At 36.0% G+C, this 24,334-nt stretch overlaps 1 protein-coding gene across 1 annotated transcript in view; it reads left to right on the forward strand.

Moving 5' to 3' along the window:
• Window positions 1-7,423: 7,423 nt before the first annotated feature.
• Window positions 7,424-24,334, forward strand: part of LOC135071106 (uncharacterized) — a 31,429-nt gene continuing 14,518 nt past the window's right edge. The window contains exons 1-2 of the mRNA XM_063964870.1: window positions 7,424-7,814; window positions 12,473-12,574. Coding sequence (XP_063820940.1) covers window positions 12,478-12,574 — 97 coding nt within the window. The 5' untranslated portion in view covers window positions 7,424-7,814; window positions 12,473-12,477. The remainder of the gene's footprint in view (window positions 7,815-12,472; window positions 12,575-24,334) is intronic.

A 24,334-nucleotide genomic window follows, 5' to 3' on the forward strand; every position in this document is an offset into this window, starting at 1 on the left:
TGAAGAGTTTTCGGAGAGATCTATTTATGTTGCATTAAAGTTTTTGGAAATATATATTCGTCTTATACTATAAATTATATTATTATTATAATTTTAAAGGAAGGCAGCATATATTTTTATTCGTATTTTTTTTACTTATTTATCAGGAAGAGGAACGAATACGTTAAGCTAGGAAAACATATAAAATACCCCGTAGCCTTTATATTTAGCATAGAATAGGATCTAATCCCAGATAGCTTGAGAAAATATTTATTTTATTTGATTGCATAGTTCGTCACATGAAAAATAATTATTATGTATAAATAACCACAATTTGGTTGTATAACCTATCTTTTCGAATCGATTATGTATAAATAACCACAACTTGGTTGTCTAACCTATCTTGTCGAATCGGTAATAAATACATTATTTTATTAATATTAAATAGAAACTAGTTACCTATAAATATATGCCCCTATATTCGTTCTAGAGCCCTTTTAGGCTTTGAAGAAATTAAAATTATTGTTACTGCATTCATAATTTTTAACAGAAGCAGTAATCTAAGGTGTTTTATCGATATTTGTTTGTGCAAGGATTATTATTTAATACTTCAATAGCTTTTATCTTAATTCGGAAATAAAAAATATTCCTACTTATGTACCTATGTCCTAAAATTGAAACTAATTGTCGATATTTTATACTTCCCTTTATATTTGACCTAATCTAAAATAAATATGAATATTAACGACGTCGTGTACCTAATTAAAAAATAGACAACCGTGCCATTTTAACGTAGACAAGCACTCATGTGAAAAATATTGATAAAGATTGTACCGAAACTTTACATCGTTGTTGTCGACTTTGTCTAAGATTTTATTGTAAGAATAATGAAAGCAGTGTATATGAAATTTTTGAAAAAATACAAGAATATTGTGTACTTAAATAAGATCGCTACAAGTCACAGGGATGCTATTAGGCCAGTAGAATTAGATTTTAAATCGGAAATAATTCCTACAAAAGATTTTATTGCTTTAATGGCTTCATTGGTTGCCCATTAAGACTCTCCTAGGTTTTCGACTTCGACGGAGTTGTGCTTAAGTGGTGGGGGCCCCCGAAAGGGGGCGCTTTTTCGGTTTTCCGGTTATACCGCGTAAAGGACTTACCCTATCGAAAAGTGGTCTTCCTGATGGTTGAAGGGCATTTAATCCTGCATTAAATAAGACTAAATTCATATGTTTTGGACAAACCGTTCTCGTGCATTTGCCGAACATTTGTTCGGAAAAGTAATTCTTGAGATTAGCGAGTACAAACAAACAAACAAAAAACTCTTCAGCGTTTTAATATAAACTTGTTGTTGTTGATTTTTGGCGTTGAACCTTAAACCAGGCATACGGCTAGACAACGTAGTCGTGCAGGAGGATACAAGGAAGAGGGGCAGCCACAGTAGGTAACACAGAGTCGTTCAGGTGAGTGCCAGGAAGAGGTGCAGCAACCGCAGTTAAGGAACGGCTGGGACGAACAAGGATAAGCGCATCTAGCTCGTAAGCCTAGATAGGGTTACACTGGTTGAGGCGCTCCTTTTCAAGACTTAAAAGCCTGCGGGTAACGAGCCATTGGACGTGGAGAGGGTAATTAATTATACACATATTTTCTACTTTGCCGAACATTTGCACGAGAACGGTTTGTTCAAAACATATGAATTTGGTCTTATTTAATGCAGGATTAAATGCCCTTCAACCGTCAGGAAGACCACTTTTCGATAAGCTAAGTCCTTTACGCGGTATAACCGGAAAACCGAAAAAGCGCCCCTTTCGGGGGCCCCCACCACTTAAGCACAACTCCGTCGAAGTCGAAAACCTAGGAGAGTCTTTATGGGCAACTAATGAAGCCATTAAAGCACTAAAATCTTTAGTAGGAATTATTTCCGATTTAATTCATTTTTGTGTTTAATTGTACTGGCCTATGCCAGTTCGGCAAAATTTAAAGCTATTCATAAAGATGGTTCCATAAAAATGTTAAACTTTTAAGGAAAAACGGGCAAGTGCGAGTCGAACTCCCGGACTAAGGGTTCCGTACATACTTCGCTTCATTCTTCCTCCTTCTACCATCATAGAGCCATCTTTTGAGCAGTAGGTATGGTTATAGTTTCATCGATATAAAATCTTTTTTATTTTTGTGGTATGGAACCCTTAAATTCGCCTAATGTCTATCTAGGGGTTTGTACTCTGGGCAGTTGAGTTGTACTAGTTATACCTAAATGCCAGCGAAAAGCTTGCTTGGTATTTTAAAGGCAAAGAATTGCCTATATTGATGCAGGCGAAAATCTTACAGATTTCTTGGAAGAATCCCGGATAAAGTACCTACCTAATGAAGCATACTTACTTAGGTTACTCTAGAAACTTCAGCAGGTTATTAATGTACCTATTTAAAATCAGCATCATACAACCTTATAATTAATAGGTAGAGTATCGTCTTTAAATTATTTTATTTACTTAGCAAGGTGTATAGCGTACTTAACTATTATTCTTTGAAATTTATATTTTATGACAACACAGTTGCTTAGCTGCGAGATTCGTCACGATTAGTTACATACAGGGTGGCCCAGAAAGAAATTCACTTTTGAAAATTCAAGGAAAAAAAATCTGTGTAATTTTGTAGAACTTTATTCATTACAATTCAAAGAAAATGAAATGGAATTTGTTATTAAATTTACCTTTATTAAATTACATCGTCCAGGAGATTTCCTTGACGCTTACAATATTCCATCAACATGCATCAAAATCTTGAAATGCGTTCGTTAGAATTACCTCGAAACTTATTTTCCATCTTTTGCCGAATGTTCAGCTTCAGTTGCTGCATGGTTGTTGGATTATAAAAGTATACTCTATTCTTAAGGTAACACCACAAAAAGGAGTTTTCTGGAGTGAGATCAGGACTTCCTGGTGGCCAGGAGATGTCACCCCTGCCTGAAATTATTTTTTTGTGGGAACATGACGTCTCTTACCATCCAAATGCTCTCATTTGAAGTGTGACACGTAGCCCCATCTTGATGAAACCAAGTGCTATTGTCATAGCCTTGCGAATCTTGACACTTTGAAATCAAGAAGCCTTTCAGCATGCCAGTATAGCGCTCTCAAAAATTAATCATCCTTTCGATGCAACAAACCAATTAAGCAGGTGTGAAATCTCATTGCCACTAAGAAGCCCTTATCTCATTCCAGCAGACTTCTTTTTGTGGGGTTACGTTATGAGCAGTGTATACTCTAATAATCCAAAAACTCTGCAGCATTCATCCATCCTGAATCCATTTAGAGGTAACTCTAACGAAAGTTTTCCAAAATTTTTATGCTTGTTGACCGAATGTTGTAAATGTCAAGGGAATCACATGTACGATCAAATTTAAAAAGAAAGTAAATTTAAAAATAAATTGCATGAAATTTCCTTTAAATTGCAATAATTAAAATTCTACAAAAATGTACAGTTTTCGTTTCCTTAAATTTTCAAAAGTGAATTTTCTTCTGGGCCACCCTGTACTTAAAATTGTAGATAGAGATGGTACATAACTATAACCTATTTTCCTATATCTGCGCTCGTATTATAAAACAAAGCTTAAATTCGATCTAAACTCAAGCTTTCATAGGTACTTGAGAATTGTTTCATGATACAAGCCTTAGTGACTCTTAAGTGCGATTAATTTTATATTTTCGTCTACTTCTGCTCTACATCTGAATCAAAATTATATAACCGTATTTAGTTAATGCATTATACCGTCCCCTTGAAGTTTTAAGTATGATTATGAAGGTATTATTGCATAATATTTATAAAATATTATTATACACAGTACACTTTAAAGTAAGTAACAGCATGTAGGTAAGGCGTTATTCTAAGTAACTGTAGATAGGGATCTAGTAAATATGGATATTGGATGTCACCTTATGATCCTATGGAGTTAATGGAGTAGAGAGGTGCCTGCAATCTTAATTTTGTTTAATAAATCACTTTATGCATGTGCTACATGGCCAGACGGTGATCTTATTTTTAAAATAAGGCTCTACCGCTTCTTGAAATAATATTAATAACTACTTGGTCATTTATCTATTCCCCATATTAATGTATAATAACTACATTGTATTATTTAACTGAAATTATTGTGATAACTCGCATTTACTTTTGACTAATTTTAAATATTCGTATTCGAGTGTTAATTAAGTTATGAGTCTCCCTCCAAAATAATAATCTGCAATTTGTTGCAAGATGACGAATTTATTATGTACCTATTTACTATTACCTATTTCACTAATTAATGAGTTAACATAAAATGTATTTTAACTTGATGACTTGCCATCTAATTTTATCATAATTATTCCTTTTTACCCAATAGAAAAAAGTTTGCGTGTTATTTAGACGAACATTCCAACAATATAAGTACCTACCTACAATCTAAGTAATAACAACAATTAAATAATACTTATAAGTATTTTTTTTATCTCTTTTTTTAATAATTTAAGATTGCAGGCACAAGTATAAACATATGAAATATGTATTTAACAGCTGCATAAATTAGCTGTTATTGACAAAAGATATTTTCGTGGATATGCACAGCATCTTTTGTGAGTAGGAGGTACCTAAAGTGGGTACATACTGAATAATATAATAGGTAACCATTGTTCGTAGGTTGCAATGTCTAGGTTTCAAGCTTGACTTTATTTAAAATTAAAATTAGTTTTAGTTGTAACAAATGTGTATTAAAATTATTTCTGGGTGGAATAGTTTTAGAGTTATAACGGACACCAGTAGAGTTTAATATAAAGAATGGAGAAATACAAAAGGAAACAGTTTAAACTAGTTTAAAATAACAACATTGCAGTCTTCTTCGAATTGCCTCTAGAATAAGAGAGGGTTGTGCTCCTGCAGTGGAGACTAATGATGATGATGAACAACACTAATGTGAAAGTTATGATTTCTTTCAAACTGATTTTCAAGACTCGGTCAGATTTGGTAACGGTATTATGAGAAAGACTTTCTGAAGGACCGAAAAAGACAGATATGAAAAAAAATCGGCATAATAACTTAAAGCACCAATCACAAAATAGAATAATAGATAGGCGTACGATAGCCTTCGATTCGATTGAAGATAAAAAGCACCAAATGTTGCTCTACATAGATATGTTTAAGAATACACACACTAGTGAAAAAGAAAGTACTTTGTCTAGCATATTCCACCCTTATCAGTCGTTTAATTTTATCTATTTAAAAATATATAATATAAATCACTTACGAAACATGGAACCAAATTATTACCTAATATTATTGTGATAGATATTAGAGATACCTGCGAAACGATTCCCAAGTGAGATGTTTATATCTAAATGGATATTTTAGTAAGTAATGATAAAATAAAAGACACTGTATGATTATCCCAAGTTTATTATAAAATGTTTTGAATGTATTTTTTCTGGTTCTGGTATTGTGAACCACTGTGCAATTTACTTTCGTGAAATAAATTTAATGTTGTAGTATTTATTTTTAAACTCACGGATATGTTACAAAAACTTGAATTGCCGTCTCTGGAAAAGATATCTCCTAGAGTTTCGGGTTTACTCGAAAAACACGCAGTAAAATTTTAATTACATTGTCTAAAAGTAAGATCACGAAATGTGTGTGCCATTTTATTTGAATAATTTAAGTCCTGAGACTTAACTGCTTGACCCCACTAAATACTGCACATTGTTCTTATACAAAGAGAGGTCTCCTTTAACATTTATGATACTTTACCTAATTTCATCATGAATACCGACTGAAAAACAATTGCTACGCTTACGAAAAAATTGTGGGCAGATTTTGTACAGTGCTTGTTGAATTCGCACAAGACGCGTAGTTAATTTGCCGCAATTAATATACTAGGCGCTTATAGCGCTCATCAGCATGACTCTACATAATTGAAAAAAATGACGGCGCGTTTTTAATAACTCAAATTAATTGCTAAAAATGTCTAAAAAACGGTCATTCACTTCGCGTCTCTATCGTTTTTATATTTTTTTAAATTACACAGTGGCCACATTCCTGAAATTGTAGAAAAATATACGTAAAATGCTAACCACGAATTATCCGATGAGCTATTTATTACACTGAAAAAAATCACCAAATTAGGCTTAGCAAGAAATTGCAAGAAATTAATTAGCCTTATAATAGTGAAATGGATGTTCGTTATTAAAGTGTATGTCGCTTAAATTTCGTTGACAGTGCATTTATTTATTTCCGAGATTTAAGAATGTTGTGTTAGAATAAAATAAAGAATGTGTCAATAAATATGCTAGTTTCATTTCTGTAATTAATTTTAATTACTTTGACATAACGTAAAGATTCCATTCCATTCACGAAGAGGTTTTTTTGGGTAGTAGAGTCAGTTAGTTTATATTTTCATTGAATATAATATCTTTGTGATAGATTAAAGATTCAGATAAATTGTTATTTTGTTTATTTGCTCTACGATCAAATACACAGCACGCACAGTGTTTCGACATCCCAAAAACATGGGCATTTTTATTCGTAAAAAAGCAAGTGATGAGCTTCGTCACAGCAAGTAAGGGGACTTTTTAGTACTCCGAATCTTTGTCAGATGGCGGCAGCGGTTCGTAAATATTGATTTTATAAAACTTTGTACTTATTTTTTACAATTTGTTTTGCTGCATATTTAAGCATTGAGGCCGAGGGGTATTCAGGGTAGGCTATGTACGATGTGCGTCTTTGTTGCAGAAAATATTTTTTAATGTTTTTTTTTTTTGTAAAAACAGGGTCGTACCTGCGCGTAGCTATCTTGATTGCCAATATAAGGTTGTGCTTAGGAGGAAAAGGCCTCGACATAATTTAAGTTATTTTGTTGTTGTAATTTTGTAGGTTCGTAGAACAAATAAGAAACCTTTTTTTGTTTCGTACGATATAATTACATAATTCATAAGTTACATTTCGTGGAACTTGAAGCAAGAAGTTTCCCTCGCCCTTTGCTCCCGAGTTATTTCTAATTGGGCACCGCATCTAAATAATGCAAGTTACGAAGCGGAGCAGATTCTGTCACGCTACATGCGCAGGTTGTGCTGACCCTACCCGCCGTGTGTCGATAACCCTACCAGACAACCAACCATCGCGCCTGCGCGGTGACGTCGGAGGCGGCCATAACTGGACGCATTCCAATGAATTCGCGAACGCGCGCCGCACTTTCTTATTTCATACTTTATCTGCTTTATCATTAAATATTACTATTCATTTCGCTTATTTACTCAAATAAAAACAATTTAAAAAAAAAATCATAAATAAAAATAGGTATAAAACCAAATTAAAGCCGTAGAAGGCTACGTGCCACGCTCCAGTGTGCCGCCTCTCGCTCGCTTCACATTCCCTCACATAGATGGAGCTACTGAAAATATTTGACATTCCGCGGATTCCAATCGCTGTGGGCTCGGCTCAAATGTCAAACGCGACTATTTCGTCAACAGAGTCGTGGCGCGATAGTTGGATTTTATGAAATAACAACAAATAAAACAGTGTATTTGACGGACAATGGATAATAAACGGTAGAAGTCGGTACGTTTTTTCGCACCGCAGTACGTACAGCTGCCAGTCGTGTTGTTACAACCATCGTAAACGGTGTTATTGCGATCTTGTTAACTATTGATTTTTGTTATTCGCCGGTTTTGAGATTGTTATGAAGTTTCAGTAACTTGGACAATTGGTTTGGACTAGATCTACGATTTTGTATTTGTTGGAAACTTATTAGCTGTGAAAATATTTATAATTTGCTGTACAGTTGTGTGTATCATCGTGGGAAACCCAATACAGTAAGTTGTTTTGATTCTTGTTACTTATATTTATATTTTTATGGGACTTACATACTATCAAAGGTACTTATTAAATAAAAAGTCATTTGTTTAATAAATAATGTACAAGTACTGTTGTTACGATACGCATGCACAATGCACAATTCTTATAAACACCAGGTACCTACATAATAGCTACATAGTTATAATAAGTGGACGAACTGCGAATGTAAGTCGTCTACTGTATTGTATTTGACTGAGATCGGCACTGCCAATGACTCCATCATCTGTAGGTACATAAAATTGCTATGTAATAAGTGCGGGTGTACACCGGTTGCTCGCAAAAAATCCGCTATACGGATGGGAGGCGAGCATGGTTCGCAGACTTCGCGGTCGAAATATTTGGAATGCGAGCGCGGGCAGACGCGGGCGCAAGCGCGGTGATAAGCACGATAAACACCGCCCGATTAGCCAATGTGACCCCGAACGATCGGCGAGCAGTCGACAGCACTTCAGACTCTCTGTCTGACAAAAGTGACAATCCACCATTTCGGCATTGTGGGTCACCCGCTGAAGCGAACACAGACGCATTCTTCGATCTAGGTTGCAATAAAAACGCTAGCAGCTGCACGCGGTTTCGCTCGCGTGGAATTTCGCCTGTCACGTGGACGCGTCTTTATCTCGACATCCATCCAGGTGGAAACGCGAACTGAATGTTGATCGCACTTATGTAACCAATGTCCTTTTTCGTCTTTTTGACTGATTGGAAATTCACACCACTGTGCACTGCGTTTTTTGTATTAAATACCTGAGACTATTAGTTATTAGTTCTGTGTTCATGTCACGTTACCTTAATTTAATTGATTGTCTGACTATCCTCGCCTACCTACTTACTATCTGGCATCTGTACATGCAAATTGCTAATGGACATCAGTAATGTCCGTTAAGCCACAAGTTAAGCTGAAATAAATGATAATTACCCACAATACGTAAAAGTAGTTACAATTAACTACTAGCAGCTCAATGTAACTATAAATTGTGAGAGATAGCTTTCAGAAGAACTTTACTTGCGTCTTTTGATATGTTGATATGCTGGCGATTGTACACGCATTAAGAGCGAGTGTAAGATACCCAATGTGGCTCTACATTATCCCAAAAAAAATATGTTAGTTAACGTTTATTCAGTTTAAAGCCATTTTAATTGAGGAAAATTTAAGAAGTTTCTTCAAAACTAACCAATAGTGTAGGTACATTTAGATAATGGTTGTTTCCTCCACAGCAATGAAAATCAATTAATTATTCAAATGCGATCGAAAATTCGCAAAAACACTAATTTCGCTCCGCACTGAATTACGTTTCTATTGCTTTTACCGAATTGTTGATAAACAAGATGAGTCTGGTTTTGGATTACATCATTATCTTGCGTTAACGCGTCATCGATATTATCAACACGCAAATTTTGGTAAATTCGTAGTTATATGGACCTAACCGTTCAGAGCTCATAATTCCCTCTTTGATACACAAATTAATAATACAGCTACAGGGAATCCGAATAAAACTTTAGTCTCTGCTCCCTTTACATAATGCAAGCCGGTTCCAAACTCGCCCAAACAATTCGGGCAACCCTACAAACTTCAAACATCTGCTGCCCCATGCTCCCCTTCTGTGCCCTCGGACACGTGCGCTGCTCACAAGACTCACAGCAGGGGTAGCGCCAGTCTACACGGCACCCTAAATGCGGGCTACCCAACAAAACATTTTACCCGAATTCCAACCTTAACATTGACCCGTTAGGCTCAATTTAAAACTAAACAGCCAATTAACTAAAATAGATTATTATTTTTAACACACGGAATGTCAAGGTTCCACCACCATGTGGTTTTCGTTGAAGACTGGCAGGTGATAAGAGTTTTTGTTTTACTTACACTTGTGTAAAAGTTTCTCAGTCTCAAATAAAGAGGATTTTATTTGCTTAAAACATGTCAGAATTTTTGAAAGAAGAAAACGACAAAAATATTTCTTTTGAATTTGTACTCCTATGTCGATTGGCGGCATATCATTTAATTAATAGTAGGTAATAAATATAAATAAACATCAATTTACTAATCAAATTCCATTTACCTTAAATAACTTAATATAGAATATTATAAATATAATTGAGTAAAATACCTATCTATATGAATAATATTTTTTGTTTAAAATTCCTAAAAACTCGAATTTATCGTTCCCAACGTTTATTGGAATAAGGCAACCTACATGTGAAATTCCTCTATAACGTTCCATTGAATAGCTTCGTGACCATCTAACTATGTGTCGAATGATCCATTCCGTACCTACGGCCGGCATACCATCGCCTCTCGTGACTCCGCCTCCGGCCAGAAAAATTCTATTGTAGTTGATGTACCGAATTCCTCATCATTAACCAGTCCAGTCACCGCATCACTCGTCAAACCCGCGTTTTGTTTGCCCAACCCTTTTTCTTATACTGTGAGAACATCTTGTCTTTCCACATTTGAAAGTAACGTCATTACCTCAAACGCACCAGGAATTTCACGTCCATTATTAACACTTATGATCATCGTTTGTATAGTATTTCGTCTGCTATGCACGGAATGCACATAATAGCCGCTTATATTTTAGTATCATTAGCTAATGTATGCGTATTATCTTTTCGAATGCCACAACGTATCGGCGCATATTCAGTTAATTAAGCAATAACATTGTTGTCGGTATCTGTTTGTATTGGCGTGACCGTCACAGAAATATTTCGCCAGCAATGTCGATTTAACTAGGTATGCGAATCTCGTTTATTATTATCACAATATTTGGTCTGCGTTATCCAACAAAAAACATTCGCGCTATTCGCAACGTTATCTAAAATCTGCTTGAGAAAGCGTGGAGTATGCGATGCTTAATGAAAATAATGATTTCATAATTAACGTACATTAATAATTGTTTAGGAAATATTAATCGTAGTTTGGAAATTAAATACCTACATTTAATTGGTCGCGTTCTTTATTCAGTTTCTGTCACAGGAATAAATTAATAATTGGGGAGATGTGATATTATTCGAGTACAATACAGAGACATTGTTTGTGCCGTTGGAAAATTGCAAGATATAGATTATTCCTGATACCATAATATCAGTCAGTTGTAGTCCATTGCTGAACTTAACACTACAGTACACGCGCCCCATTTTTTACACCAATACACGCGCGGCCTACTCTGGTAAGCCAATTTAAAATCGCTGTCAATCAGTTTTTAAGTAATTTATGAATAAAATTTATATGCAGATGATAAAAGTATTTATTATACTTCTTTTATAATCAAAGTTCCTTTACATAACTATTTGGGATCAAATATTATAAACAGATTTAAAAAGTTGTAAAATTTTTGTACCAAAATTGCACTCTGAGATTCTTAATAACAAAAAAAAATTTCAGTGAAACTATACGATTTGTTTTTTATCTGTCATAGTATTCAAGACTTTCTTCTGCCTGGTATACGGGGTAAATCCATTTTTTGCAAGTCTTCCATCATTTTTTTGTCGAGTGATTTCGGGCTTTTGAGCAAAGTGCTCATTGACCGTCTCATCCCATCTTTAGTGTGATATTGTGCTTTATGGCTTTGGTAAACATCTCTATTTTGAATTGCAGCTGTCTAGGAAAGGTTTCCACCACCTCTTTAATTGCTGTTCATGTTTCGACGTTATCATGTCAAAAAGGTCAATTTAAAAAAAAATGTCTAAATAAAAATCTATTAAGTGTACAATTTGCTATGACATATTATACAAACATACACTTCATTATAAGTTTAAATAACATAGTAAATGTGATAAAAACGACCTAATTCAATTAAATCAAAACAAAAATATTCACCTTGATTTGTTACGCCAATACACGCGCGGACTACTAGAGTAGGCCCGCAGTTTTGACGGCCAATTATAAAAAAGTACGCAGACTCTAGCGACCCAACTTTTACTGGCTTATTGACAAATTTAGTAAACGAGGCTTTCCTGGAATGCCAGCTCTCTGGCGCAAATTTTTAAAAAGTTATAGCGTAAAATATTACCCTGGTCTCCCATAGTAGGCCACGCGTGTTAAGGAGAGCAAAAGCTTTTGTTCATTTAGCCACTCTTCTTCTTAACGTTTGCCGAAACGTGGAATTTTGTCGCTTACCCCACCTTTCGTTACTTCTGCGAATTTTCTCCAATTGAGCTGAAATACATTTCGCACATCATCCCATCTCCCATAACGTGGTCCGTTGGCTGCGTTCCCGCCCCGGTATGCGGGTGACACGCGTTTCTCAACTCTTTTGTTTGATCATCTGAGTCCACGTTATTTACGCGATTCCCGCCCGGCTTGGCTCGCGTCTGTCCACCGTCTAGCCGTTTACGATATTATGAGGAATTTCCGCCGAATCGGTATTTGCATGCCATATTGCTCCGGTCTGTGAGCGAGCCAAATATTTTTCTCAGACGTGGACGCAGACTTTGTCCAGTCTCAACCTAATTATCATTGTTTATGGTATGCCCTCGCATGTTTTTCGCGTAATAGCATTGACTAGCGTTGGAACTATTCAATGTCGTAATATAACACAACGATAAAATTCACAAATCAGTTCTTAATAGGACCGTTTTAAAAATAACCGAAGATTTTGAAGATCCATTTCAATTTCAGGGAACATGGAGAAAGTTGAATCAGCCCTGGATGTTCTCTCAAGAGCTGCTACAATGGTGCAGCCTTGCCCTGCCTACCCTGCCAGCGATTCAGACAGCTTCGGTAAATATATCTTTATTTTACACACACACATTTACTTTCAAGGAATCTCAACAATTATAATTGATCACACTCATATTGTAGAAAGCAATGTTGATGTTATCATAATACATAATAGGCAAATTACGTTCTTAATGTTACCGATAAATCATCAGCTAGGTAATAGCTTTTAGGAATTGTGCATTGTTATTACAATAAAGGTAATTTATTGAAATAGATTCATGCATTCACAGCTAGCTAGCACGATAAGGAAGGCATGCACATTGCACATTTTACACCCCGTTTATATTGAACTAATTTAAATGGTAGCTCTTCTTAAGCGTGTTAATAAAAAATCACTGGGGTCTACTCTGTTTTGGCTAACCCCAAAATTTCCCCAGAATTTAGGGCCAATATTTCTCTTTAATAGTCTATCTATCATATTTGCTGACCACATGGCGAGTAAATCAACAAGTAGATGTAACAGAATACTGTTTTATTCAGTGTATTTTTAATCGTTTACATTGGTAGAGAATGATTTTTTACTGTAAAATAAATTACTGCCATAGGTGGGACTCGAACTCACGACCTTTTGCTTGACGGTTGACTGCTACATTGAGGCCATGCGATAGTCGAATTTCTCAAGCGAAAAATCATGTTTTAGACATTCTACATTATTTATGCAAAAATCCAGGCATATTTTGATGTTGTTTGCGAAATTATTTGCAAAAATACCTGTTTCGTTAAGTATATACATAATAATTCTAGAACAATACGCTTTTTATAAGCAATTACGAACACCATCAAACGTTGTATTCCCCTTGAGCACAGTTTTAATAGATTTGTTGTAGCTATTAAACGTTGATGTTACTTCAATAATCGTACCATAGCAATTAATCAGTATTGATAATGGCTCGTCGAGTCGTCAGGCTTCCGAGCTCGCTCGAACGCGGCCTTGTAGGCGGGTCGCATTCCTACTCCAGCTGACATTGTTCCGACGTCATCCGACCGAACGACTGGATCAGTTTACGCCTCTACTAATGCTTCGACGTTAATATTGGCACGAGCCTTTTTTATTTTGCGATCCTATCGTCACTTGTTTTCATTAATACGCGGTACAGTATTTAATAAAAACAAGTGACGATCGCAGGACTTCACATTTACCAATTTGGTTGCAATTGCTACATGTTGATGTTCCACTTTCAAATATCATATTTTTGTTTTGGTGTGAAGGTTATTTATCCCAATTAGGGTTGTCATCTCTAAAAGTTGGCAACCAGGGCAAGACGCGTGAAAACCTCAGATTTTCGAGCCTAGAACCCGGACATGCCTGCAATCGAATTCCGCATCCAAAATTTTTCCATCTTTTTAAATTGTTCCTTGCAACTATCTGTTTCACCAGGCTATTGCGATATTTCTAAGAAAATGGAAATATTTACAAAGCCTCATTGCTTTCGTCTCTTACAACAAACGGTCTCTCTTCGAGGTACATAATAATAATTATGTCGAAACCAACCTTGTGTAGCAACGGATTTAGCGAACCGGAGTGACCCTCTCTAAATCCGCCACAAAGGATACCATTGTTGCGTTTTCGTTGGACGACTGGTTTCGCGATCAAAGCACTATTGACGATTCGAGCACGGTTCCCACTTCGTCGTCTGGTTATAATATGATATGACCCTCACGCTCATTGTTTTATCTTTTTTGTAGCGCACTCGACCGACAATGTCCGGGTGATGTATCTATTCGCGCTATTCGACAAATGAGTCGACTTTTCAAATTCAACATCAAATCTCGAAACATTTGGTAGGACTTTGATCCTAAAAGCTTAATTTTTTTAGATAAAATTAAAAAGTAAAACCAGACAAATAGCTACATATTAATAAGTAGGTAGGCTTGAGAATGTTACTAGGTATGCAAAATCACTTGAAACCTATGTTACAGTTAAGCTTTTACATAAACATATACATTTGTTTTTATTTCATTCAAAAATACCTTGTAGTTATGATTTTATAGGCATTCAAAGTTCGCGTAAATATCGAGTCCCGCTGAACGGTCACGTGACCCCGCGTGACGTACATTCACAGTGTCCGCTCACTAGAAAACGGATATAAACATACTTAAATACATTTTTTTTGTAAATACATACATATTATACATATTAACACCCAGACCCATCACAGAAATTAAAATTGAACCAAACCCAAACTTGATGCGATTGTGTCGTTTTATGGCGAAGTACCTTCCAGCTCCATCATCAGACCCTGATTACTATATAGAATTGAAGTACTCGTCAATACAAAACGAACGAGCCCAAACTCGATGTTTTAAGTCGTTTTATTACAAAGTTCCTATGGCCACCTTCCAGCTCCATCATCAGATCAGCTCCATGTCATCATAATATTGCATGGTCATCCAAATAACATGTGTATGCGAAATTTCAGCTTAATCGGTTGTCCGGAAGTGGGTCTTAATTCAGCTTGCAAGATTCCACCCATACAAATTTGAGCCAGTCACTGTAATATGACGTCACGTGCATAAAATGGCGTGCCGGCCGCCGCCCGCACCTTTAAAATTCAATATCTTGGAAACTAATTGACGTATCGAAATAATTCTTTCACGAGTATTTTTTATTTTTAACAGAGAATACAGAAAGCTAAAAAACAAAATTAGTGAACATTCTTCATTGAATTTGCTAATACTGTAAGATTTGAGTAAGACGGAATCCGCGGGCAAACTAGTTAGTAATAATTCTGGAGACAGACCATTGCAGCTGAATTTAGAAGATTTAAAGCATAATTAACATTAACGATCTCGCCGTAATTATGATGAACTCATAGTTACACGTTAGTGCCTTTCTCCATAGTCCGCTGCGACAATGGATTTAAGTGTCGATGGGAAAGCAGAGCTTTCTGACGATAATATAGCGAAGAAGTGAAACAAGTCCCGTGCGAATTTCGCCGACCCACAATCCGAGGTTTATCCGGCTCGCACCCTGGCAGCCGCGTGACAGTGTAAACAGGCCTTATGTACAGTCACGGAATGAAAAGGTTCGTCAGTTTTCGAATTGATTCCTTCAACGAATTGCGAGCACATGTTACCTTTTGAAACTATGTTACAGAATAATCTCGAGTTAGAGAAAATAATCTTTAACTGTTCGTCAGTAAAGTTCAAAATTATTCAGATCAAAGTTGTTTGACGATTTAACTTTGTCAAGAAGATTATTATGATTGATAAACTAAAACCTTCTTGTTGGTTCAACCTGACATTATCTATTAAATAAAAAAAACTACATTTTGTAACATTGCACTGATGGGATAGTAAAATAAACAAGCAAAACCTTATTCGTTAGCAAACGTCATATTTATTTAAATGTTAGCAGCACTGTTTCTTGCACGGTTATGTTGGCAGGTTTGACTCTTACAGTACCTACTGCAAGCGAAAACCGACACTAAGGTGACGAACCTTTTCATTCCGCGACTGTACTATGAAACTACACTCAAAAATGTATTGAAACTCAAGCTCAAGATCAAACTCGTGATTTCCAATAGGTATTTGGATGAATCAAAGGCTGAGTCGACGCCCGAGCCTAGGTTCTTTGTCGAGCGAATGTCATTTTATAATAACAACCGTAGACTCGTCCGTCATAATAAAAAACCCAAAAAGAGCCTAAAGTTTGTTCTGCTCTGACTCTACTACTACTACTGTTCTGTTCTATAAGTAAAACATCGAATCAGAAAATGTAGAGTTTTTCTTTACTTTAAATTACCCATTAGCTAGCTGTCTTCAAAATATTGTTTCAGACGTGAGTCGTAGCCTAGTAGAGAACGTTTAATTTTGCTACAGCAATTATACATAATCATCATTCACTTTTGCTCTGCAATGTGCAAAATCTGTTGTAATCTGAACATTTTATTCAAACCGAAAGTGAACGTGCATTAGGGAAAGGTTGGCATTAATTCGCAGATTTGCATACTTGTATGCAATAAACATGTCATCTGAGTCGCGTCTTACGAACGCATTTATGCGCTGTGGACAAACCGAAAAAATAAATTCATGTAGATAATTATCTGTGGTGGTATGCATATCTAATCAAAATACGATCACGCAATTTGTTCAGTAATGTTCTCGTTGACTGTTTACAAACAATGGTTGGACCGCGGGTAATTATGCAATGCGATGACAGCGGCGCGGGCGCACGAAGCGCCGGCGCTCACTTTCGTGCGCGTGCGCGTGCGTGCGGCCTGACACAGCACGGAGAAAGCGTTCAGGAATTTGGTCGGACCACTGGCACTGCTCTCTAGCGCGGCCCGAAGCCACTATGCTCTTTACCAATTTTGTAGGGCTGCCCTCCCATTTCGAGCAAAACGTGGCCGCAACCGTCAAGATCAGAGATGCAGGGCCTGGCTGAAGTTCCTCGTCTAAGGCTTGGACAATCAAGCCATGCCAGATTTATCATACGGATAGCAGAGAATGTATTAAGGCCCGATATCCCTCTAATGCCAATGAAACAACAAATTGAGGAGATTTTCCTGATCTTGAAGAGACAGGAGCTTGTCAGATTGTTGATATTTTGAAACAGTCAATCAATTCCCTTAAAGACGAATAAAACTACTAGCTAACTGCTAACGAAAACCTTTTTCTGAAACAAGCGAGCAATCCAGTTGAACTAATCTCATCAATTTGCCTTCACGACGAATCTGGACACAATAACAAATGGGTACTTACATGATTCACCGCCTACTAAATAAACATTACTCGCTAGTTAAGCAAATGGAGTCCAGAAAAATAAATCATACGAACATTTCGAAATCTCCGTAAATGCTTCGCGCCGAGGAAAACATCGTCATAAACAAGTAACGTGTTCGAACAAAAATGTATTCTCGTACACACCTAGAGGAAATACCTACCTACTGAGTACATGTTTGTACACTAACGTTATTGATAAGGTAACACCGTTAACATTGATTTAACTAGGTCTGTGCCGAAGGATTTTCCTTCAAGCTACCTTATCATTGACGATAAATATTTTAAAAGCGACTGAATTCTATGTAGCAAAGTAAATGTAACCAAAAGAAACGTTCAGAAAAAGCTCCATGGAAACATCGGACGTGTAATGTTAGTAGTGTTACTCATATCAGCAGTTATCAACTTATCGTATCAATCAGACAGAGTACGCAGTCGATTTACAGCTCTCTACCAATGCAATGCTTGAAATTCTAACGACCGTGACGAATCGAAATCGGTTTTATTGCGTTTGTTATTAGGGCGAATATGGCGTGCGCATCTGTATCCGGAACGTAGAGGCGGCGTGTTACGGTTTCTAAAAGAATGCCAGAATGTAGGTTGGTGTGCTGACTCCAGTTACGACCGCTCTTAGGTATGTAACAGTTGATCAGTATTGTTTTCAGAATATTATTTTCAGCGCCATAACTCGAACGTACAAGCATACAAGTCAATTCTGCATGTTGAACATCCTCGTAATAAACAAGCACTAAATTATCCGCGATACTAAAATGCTCCGTGCAGTTTATTTGGGTTAAGTTCTGCCTTCATAAGACTGTCTCTCATCATGTGCAGATGACATGCTCTGGCATCTTAGCAGTAGTAACAGGAGCGATTTTGCAACAGTTTGTACATACTTGCAATTGTACAGTCTATAGCGGGCCAATTTGTTACTGAATGACAAATCCCAATGGCTTTTGAACTACTATTCCTATAAGGTAAAGGAAAATTTTTAACTAAACCAATAAATATAGAGGTTAGTCTGCTTCTGCTAAAATTCAAGTAAATTTTATGACTTGTAGATGATAACACTAATTTTCCCAAATATTTTGAAAGGATAAAAGCGATGTTACAACAAGAACTCTACATTGAATGAAATTAATGCGATTCCACACCAACAAGTATAGATAAAGAAGACACATGCCAAGCTAAACCATATGCTTTTAATTAAAACGTACAAGATGTAACAGGAATGCACATAAACATGACCAGATAAAAGCGTTCGCAGAACTTCGAAGTAATTCTTTAGGATTCTGCAGTCGTGTAGACTATTTCTATTTAAATTGTTTCACTTTTTATTTTTATTACTTTACATTCTCTACATTTTCAGATTTATATTAGTTTCCCAATTATTTGCACCTCAATCAAACTACTTATAATTTTCAAAATTAGTTTTTTTTATTTAGGTACAAGTTTTTTTGTATAATCTTTTATGGGTATGGTAATTTTATAACATGAATAAAGTAACTGTTTATTTAAAATAAAAATATAGGTCCTAGATCATTGGTGGTGATTGCTAAAACAATCCATCATCATTATTTAAAAATGCGTATTGCTAATTCATAATAAATACCTATTCGATTGCGAGTACAATTGGTACCTACGTTACGAAATTTACACAGCATAATATTCACGTTTGCTGAAAGCAGGTTAGCGTGTAAAGAAAAATTTACAACAAGTGCGTGATCACTGAAGAAGTAAGCTCCCATCATCGAATTCCATCGCCATCGATCGGTCAGGTGATAGCAACTATGTATGCTCGCATGTCCAAGTGACACCTCGCGCATGCGCCGAAGGAATCCGATGGCAATGAAGTCATCACGTAGAGTAGAATTTCTAATGACCGCGGATTCCATTTCGTTGGCAACGAAGCGAGAGTGGAGCTATACGAGCTATTCGGGCCGCTCGAGTATTGTTTCGATCTGCGAGGGTGCGTAACTAGGGCTGCCGGCGACAGCTAACTGTTCACAATTCTGATTGTGACAGCAGACTGGAACTCGTAGTAAAAAGGGAACATTATTTTCATTAAATTAAGGTCACTGATTTGAACTTCAATCCATTCGGCAGCTTGGCCCGATGATTCACATGCTGAACTAGTATGCTAGAGTCGCGAATTCGATCTCCTTGCTCAATGCAATTGTGTGAATTAATTTATAAATTTCCAAGACAATCGAAAACTCATCGGCTAAAAATTAAATATGCCCACTGCCATTATAGGTGGTTGGCGTGAGATAATGTGAGAAATGTCACCATCTCACCGTCACTTTACTACATTGTAAGAAGTTTCTTATTACCATAATTGATTGCTTTAAGACGTAGTAATTTCAAAAATTCTTACCAACTCATCTGCAGCTAAATGAGTAATGCTATTAGTGTTTTTAAATTGAAATCTTAAACAATTGGAAGTTTTTTCCTTGACAATTATATTGGGAACAGTAACAACCACGTACTAACGATAATAAGCTATAACGACGTTAATAAACCTTGAACAATGAAACTGATTAATTAAAAAATCGATTATGCAAAATTAGTGACGATACAGCTCCCACAATGTCGTCTACTACCTCTGCAAGTCATAAAAAGGCATGCTATAAAACCAGAGCACCTAGAGGTGTCCTTGCTCTTGAAGGCATTTGTCTGGTTTCTTTGACCAAAAGGAAACCTTATATCGGACTACAAAGTTTCATGTCTGAAACATATATTCAGAAGAGACGAAATTAGGTGAGGATTTAGGAATATTATTAACGCTTCCTTATTTCCAATGCCTTTTGGTAACTTTTCGTAGAGATTTTTAATCTCACCAACGTCTGGTATGAAGTGATCACATCGAGACAAAAGAGCATCGCGCTATTTCGCGCAATTTGGCGGTCAACATAATAAGCGCGGAAATGTTAATGGTTGAAACATGCGCTTGCGGTCGCATTCCTCGCTCCTCAGACGGAGCTCGGCGGAGATAGGCATCTCCGGAACGCAATGCGTACAACAACAAATAAGCACGCGATTCACACATTTATACTTAATTACATATTTTACAATTAACACCGCTAGAAATCAATAAATTCCTAAAGTGTGATTGACACTAGTTGGTATTGGTAGCAGAGATTTCTCTAACAATAAAAAGCTTTCAGAGAGATATAATAAAGAGATTCAAGTCACTATTTCATTGATGGTTATATTCAGATTGTGCATGCATGTTTTTGTGGTCACTGACTGAACCTCAGCTAGCATCTACTTTCCAAACTGTCACTCATTATAAAACTATCCGGGGTTTTACTGTTAAAATTGTTTTAAAATGCATCACCAAGTATCTATTTACAATTCGTTCCGTAATTCCTACGACATGACTTTGAACGCTCAGTGCCGGTACTTATTAATAAGTAAAGAATGTTAATAGCTGTGAACACGTTTGATTTTTCACTTGACCTCACGTGAAGTCGTATCTTTGGACAAATGTTTACGCCACGAGGTTTCAAACCTTCAAAGTTTGGTTACAAAATTCCCATCGGCATAAGGAATCCAGGCGTTGTCCACGCAAGTGATGCAATGCTGTTGAAACACGTCATTTAGTAAACTAGTCGTCTCCCTGTACAATAGTCGAAAGTTTTTATTTGTGATAAAGCAGCCAGTTTTATTGGTACATGCGTCACGATTATTATCTTTGGTTTATATTTTGATTGGATTCCATGCGCGTGCGTTGTCCAGTGTTTTAGACGTCGAGTTGCCGATTGATTGGGCTGCTACTGCCTCATAAGGGATCTCCTTAGTTGAGTTGCGCGTCAGCGAAGCATGTCAGGGCTACAACGTACAAACGCGGAGTTTTAGTACGTGTAGCTATGTTGCGTTATGTAACGATAAGGTCGGTAGCTACCTATTCAAAAAGATCAATTAATTTTTTTGCAAATATATATTTTTGATATTTAGGTCCTTGTTTTTTTTTTGTTACGGTTTTTTTGGTTTCCGTTTTTTTTTTAATATTTTGTTGAGCTTGTTGATCTCTTCAAAATCGTGTATTCTTAAAAATATTCCTTTTTTCTTGAGTATTAAGTCCAACTTGCGTGCCGTTAATCGTTTAAAGGCAATGAAGGGATTCATAACAAGTCTTTATCTTTTACACGACATACTCAATTAAGGTGTTCTCGAAAAAAAAAGTAGTATGTTGAGGTGTTATATCAGCTGTTAAATTAAACTTAAATTAAAAGTTAGGATCGAATATCATTTATTATGTTTCCTCACAATTCTGTATTTTAGTAGTTTCAGTTGTTTACGGAAATATCATGTCCAAAACAGACACATGTTTTTATTGATAACTGTTGTTTTCTACATTTAGTAATGTTACAAACATTATTGAAAAGCATTTAATTTAGATTTAATGCTTAATTTTCCATGGACTTGCAATAGATTTTCTAATTTTTCCAATTACTTATTATACAGCAATTAATATTACAATTCTATGAGATAAAAGAAAAAAAGAAATCCAATTTCTTTCTACCCTTTGTAAACCTTCAGGTCTATTCTTTCATAGTATTCTTCCTTATAAACTTATTTTTCTCTATTCAGCCAAGTACAACTAATTAATCAAATGCTAAAAAAATCTTGTTAAACCTAAATCAGGTTCAGGTATCATCAATGCCGTGAACTACCTAGACACTAATTATTTTCAAGCCTCGTGATTAATTATTATCACGATCATCTGCGTGTAGGGTTGCCAGGTCCAAAAACACAAAAGCCGGACTTTGTGCTTCATTTAGCCGGACATTTTATCCTAAAAGCCGGACATACCTTTTTAATAGCTAACATACCATGTCACGGGAGGGGGGGGGGGGGGCAATAAGCGTCATAGCTCATGAGTGGGTACTATCATCTTTGAATGAACATTATTCTGTGGCTCGAGTTTCGACTAGCACGGCAGCCACATAAAAAGCCTAACAAAAGCCGGACAGGCCGGACAAGACAATATTTGGCCGGACAAGCCCCTAAAAAGCAAAACATGTCGGGCTAAAGCCGGACGCCTGGCAACCCTATCTGCGTGGAAGGTCACGGCGATGGCGATGCGCGGGCGCAGCGCAACTGAGCGCAGCGGTTCGAGTCCGTCACGGTCCGTGATACCTAGGGGTTGGTGTGTTATTAATTTTAACTAGCCACATAACGTGATTCGGTATTTTCTAAGACACGCTCAGTGAATGGAATTCTGTTTGGTTTGATATGTTACTTTTCTATTGTGTCATGCTTAGGAATGTAGGGGAGAGGGGGGCAGCTTTGAACAATTTTTATACTTTATTAAATATCTTCGAAATTTGACTAATTTCATTAATTTTTTCTTCCTAGATAGAGGTCATGGTTATCACACAACAAAATAATGATGTTCTTATTAATTATTCATGAACGCTTATTAAGATATTTAGATTTTTGCACAGACCTGTAAACGTTCAAAACTGCCCCGTAGTCGGGGCAGCCTTGAACACGCCTGGGGCAGTTTTGAATTAGTATTTTTTTAAATGATATGAAACTGAATATTTATGAAAGTGTATTTTTTAAATAATTAATAAACAAAATTTTCAATGATCAGTGTCATTTGGGATCAATTTAACATGTTTATTTTATTTAACATCACTCTGTACAAAGTAACACAAAACTAAGGGATATTATTAAAAAAAAGTAAATATAAGATATATCAATTAACTAAATACTAATAAACTTTCTGTTTAATGACACATCAAAGAGAAAACTGCATAATTTAAAAATATCAATCAACTACTAAAATTAGCTTTTGCCCGGACTTCACCCAGCTTGAAATTTTATCTGTCACAGTAAAGCAATCTGCTTATTTTTTATGTAAGAACCTTCTACGAAGTATTAGAAAACTTAAGGTTTCATAATACCATTTAAAAAAGAATATTGATAAAGTTCAAAGGTGCCCCAACCATTTCGTTCAAAGCTGCCCCATGGGTATATTTCCAGAAAAAAACATAAATTTAATAACGAAACATACTTTTATATTGCAATTTCTTATTAAATCTCCATTGAAACTATTTAAACTTCCATATAGTAAACAAACCACTTACTATTTTATAAAACTACGTCCACAAAATCCTTAGAACCAAAATAAAAAAGTGCGAAATTGGCAGTCAAAAACAAAAAAACACTTTTACCGGTTAACTTACAGTTAAATATTAAAAATGAGATGTGACGGCTATGCGCATCAGTGCTGGCAATATAAATTGTGATTTATACCATTGTAGCCTAAACCAGTGATTTTTAAATTCATTTGTTCTAAGCTGCCCCTGTCCAAAGCTGCCCCCCTCTCCCTACAATAATTCAAGCGTAGTTTTTAGGCTTCCTACTTACTTAAATTTATAAATTAATTTAGTTTAGGAAAGTCGGTTAACATTAATTAAAGAGGATGATTTCAAACCAAAAAGAAAGATTCGGATTTGTTTTGGTTTTAAAAAATCCATCCTTTCTGCTCAAACTCAAAATTATTTCCATTTCTTCTATCTAAGTAATTTTATAGATTTTACTCTTCACTGATAACCCAAATCCCAATACGGTATAGATACCTACCTACTAAAGGTAGGTATGTTTAAAATACACACACAAGGACTGAAGTTCTTGAAAATAAAGTTATGTAGGTACCTACTTAAGTGAATGGAACTTTTTAGTCATTATTACACTTTTTTAAAGTTAAGTACTTACAATAGTACCTATTAGTTGTTGTAGAAAGGACTAAAAAAGCCACTGGAAGTATCTGCCCCTCATTTAACTTTACTGAAAATTCCTGAACAGCGACATCTACTCAAAAAATATACTCTCTTCAAAACTTTTTACCTACCTACGTAATGTGGCTCCATCTGAAGAAAGTTACGTTAAAGTGTCCTATTTTTAGTCCAGGTGGCGCTACTTCTGACTTGTTTCACAATCATACGATAGATGTCGGTAACAGAAAGGTTTTGGTGATGTCAGTATTGAGATTCAAGCTTTGCTTTTGTAACTTTTTTTATT

Source organism: Ostrinia nubilalis, chromosome 4 (assembly GCF_963855985.1).
Source record: "Ostrinia nubilalis chromosome 4, ilOstNubi1.1, whole genome shotgun sequence".
NCBI classification, from domain to species: Eukaryota; Metazoa; Arthropoda; class Insecta; order Lepidoptera; family Crambidae; genus Ostrinia; species Ostrinia nubilalis.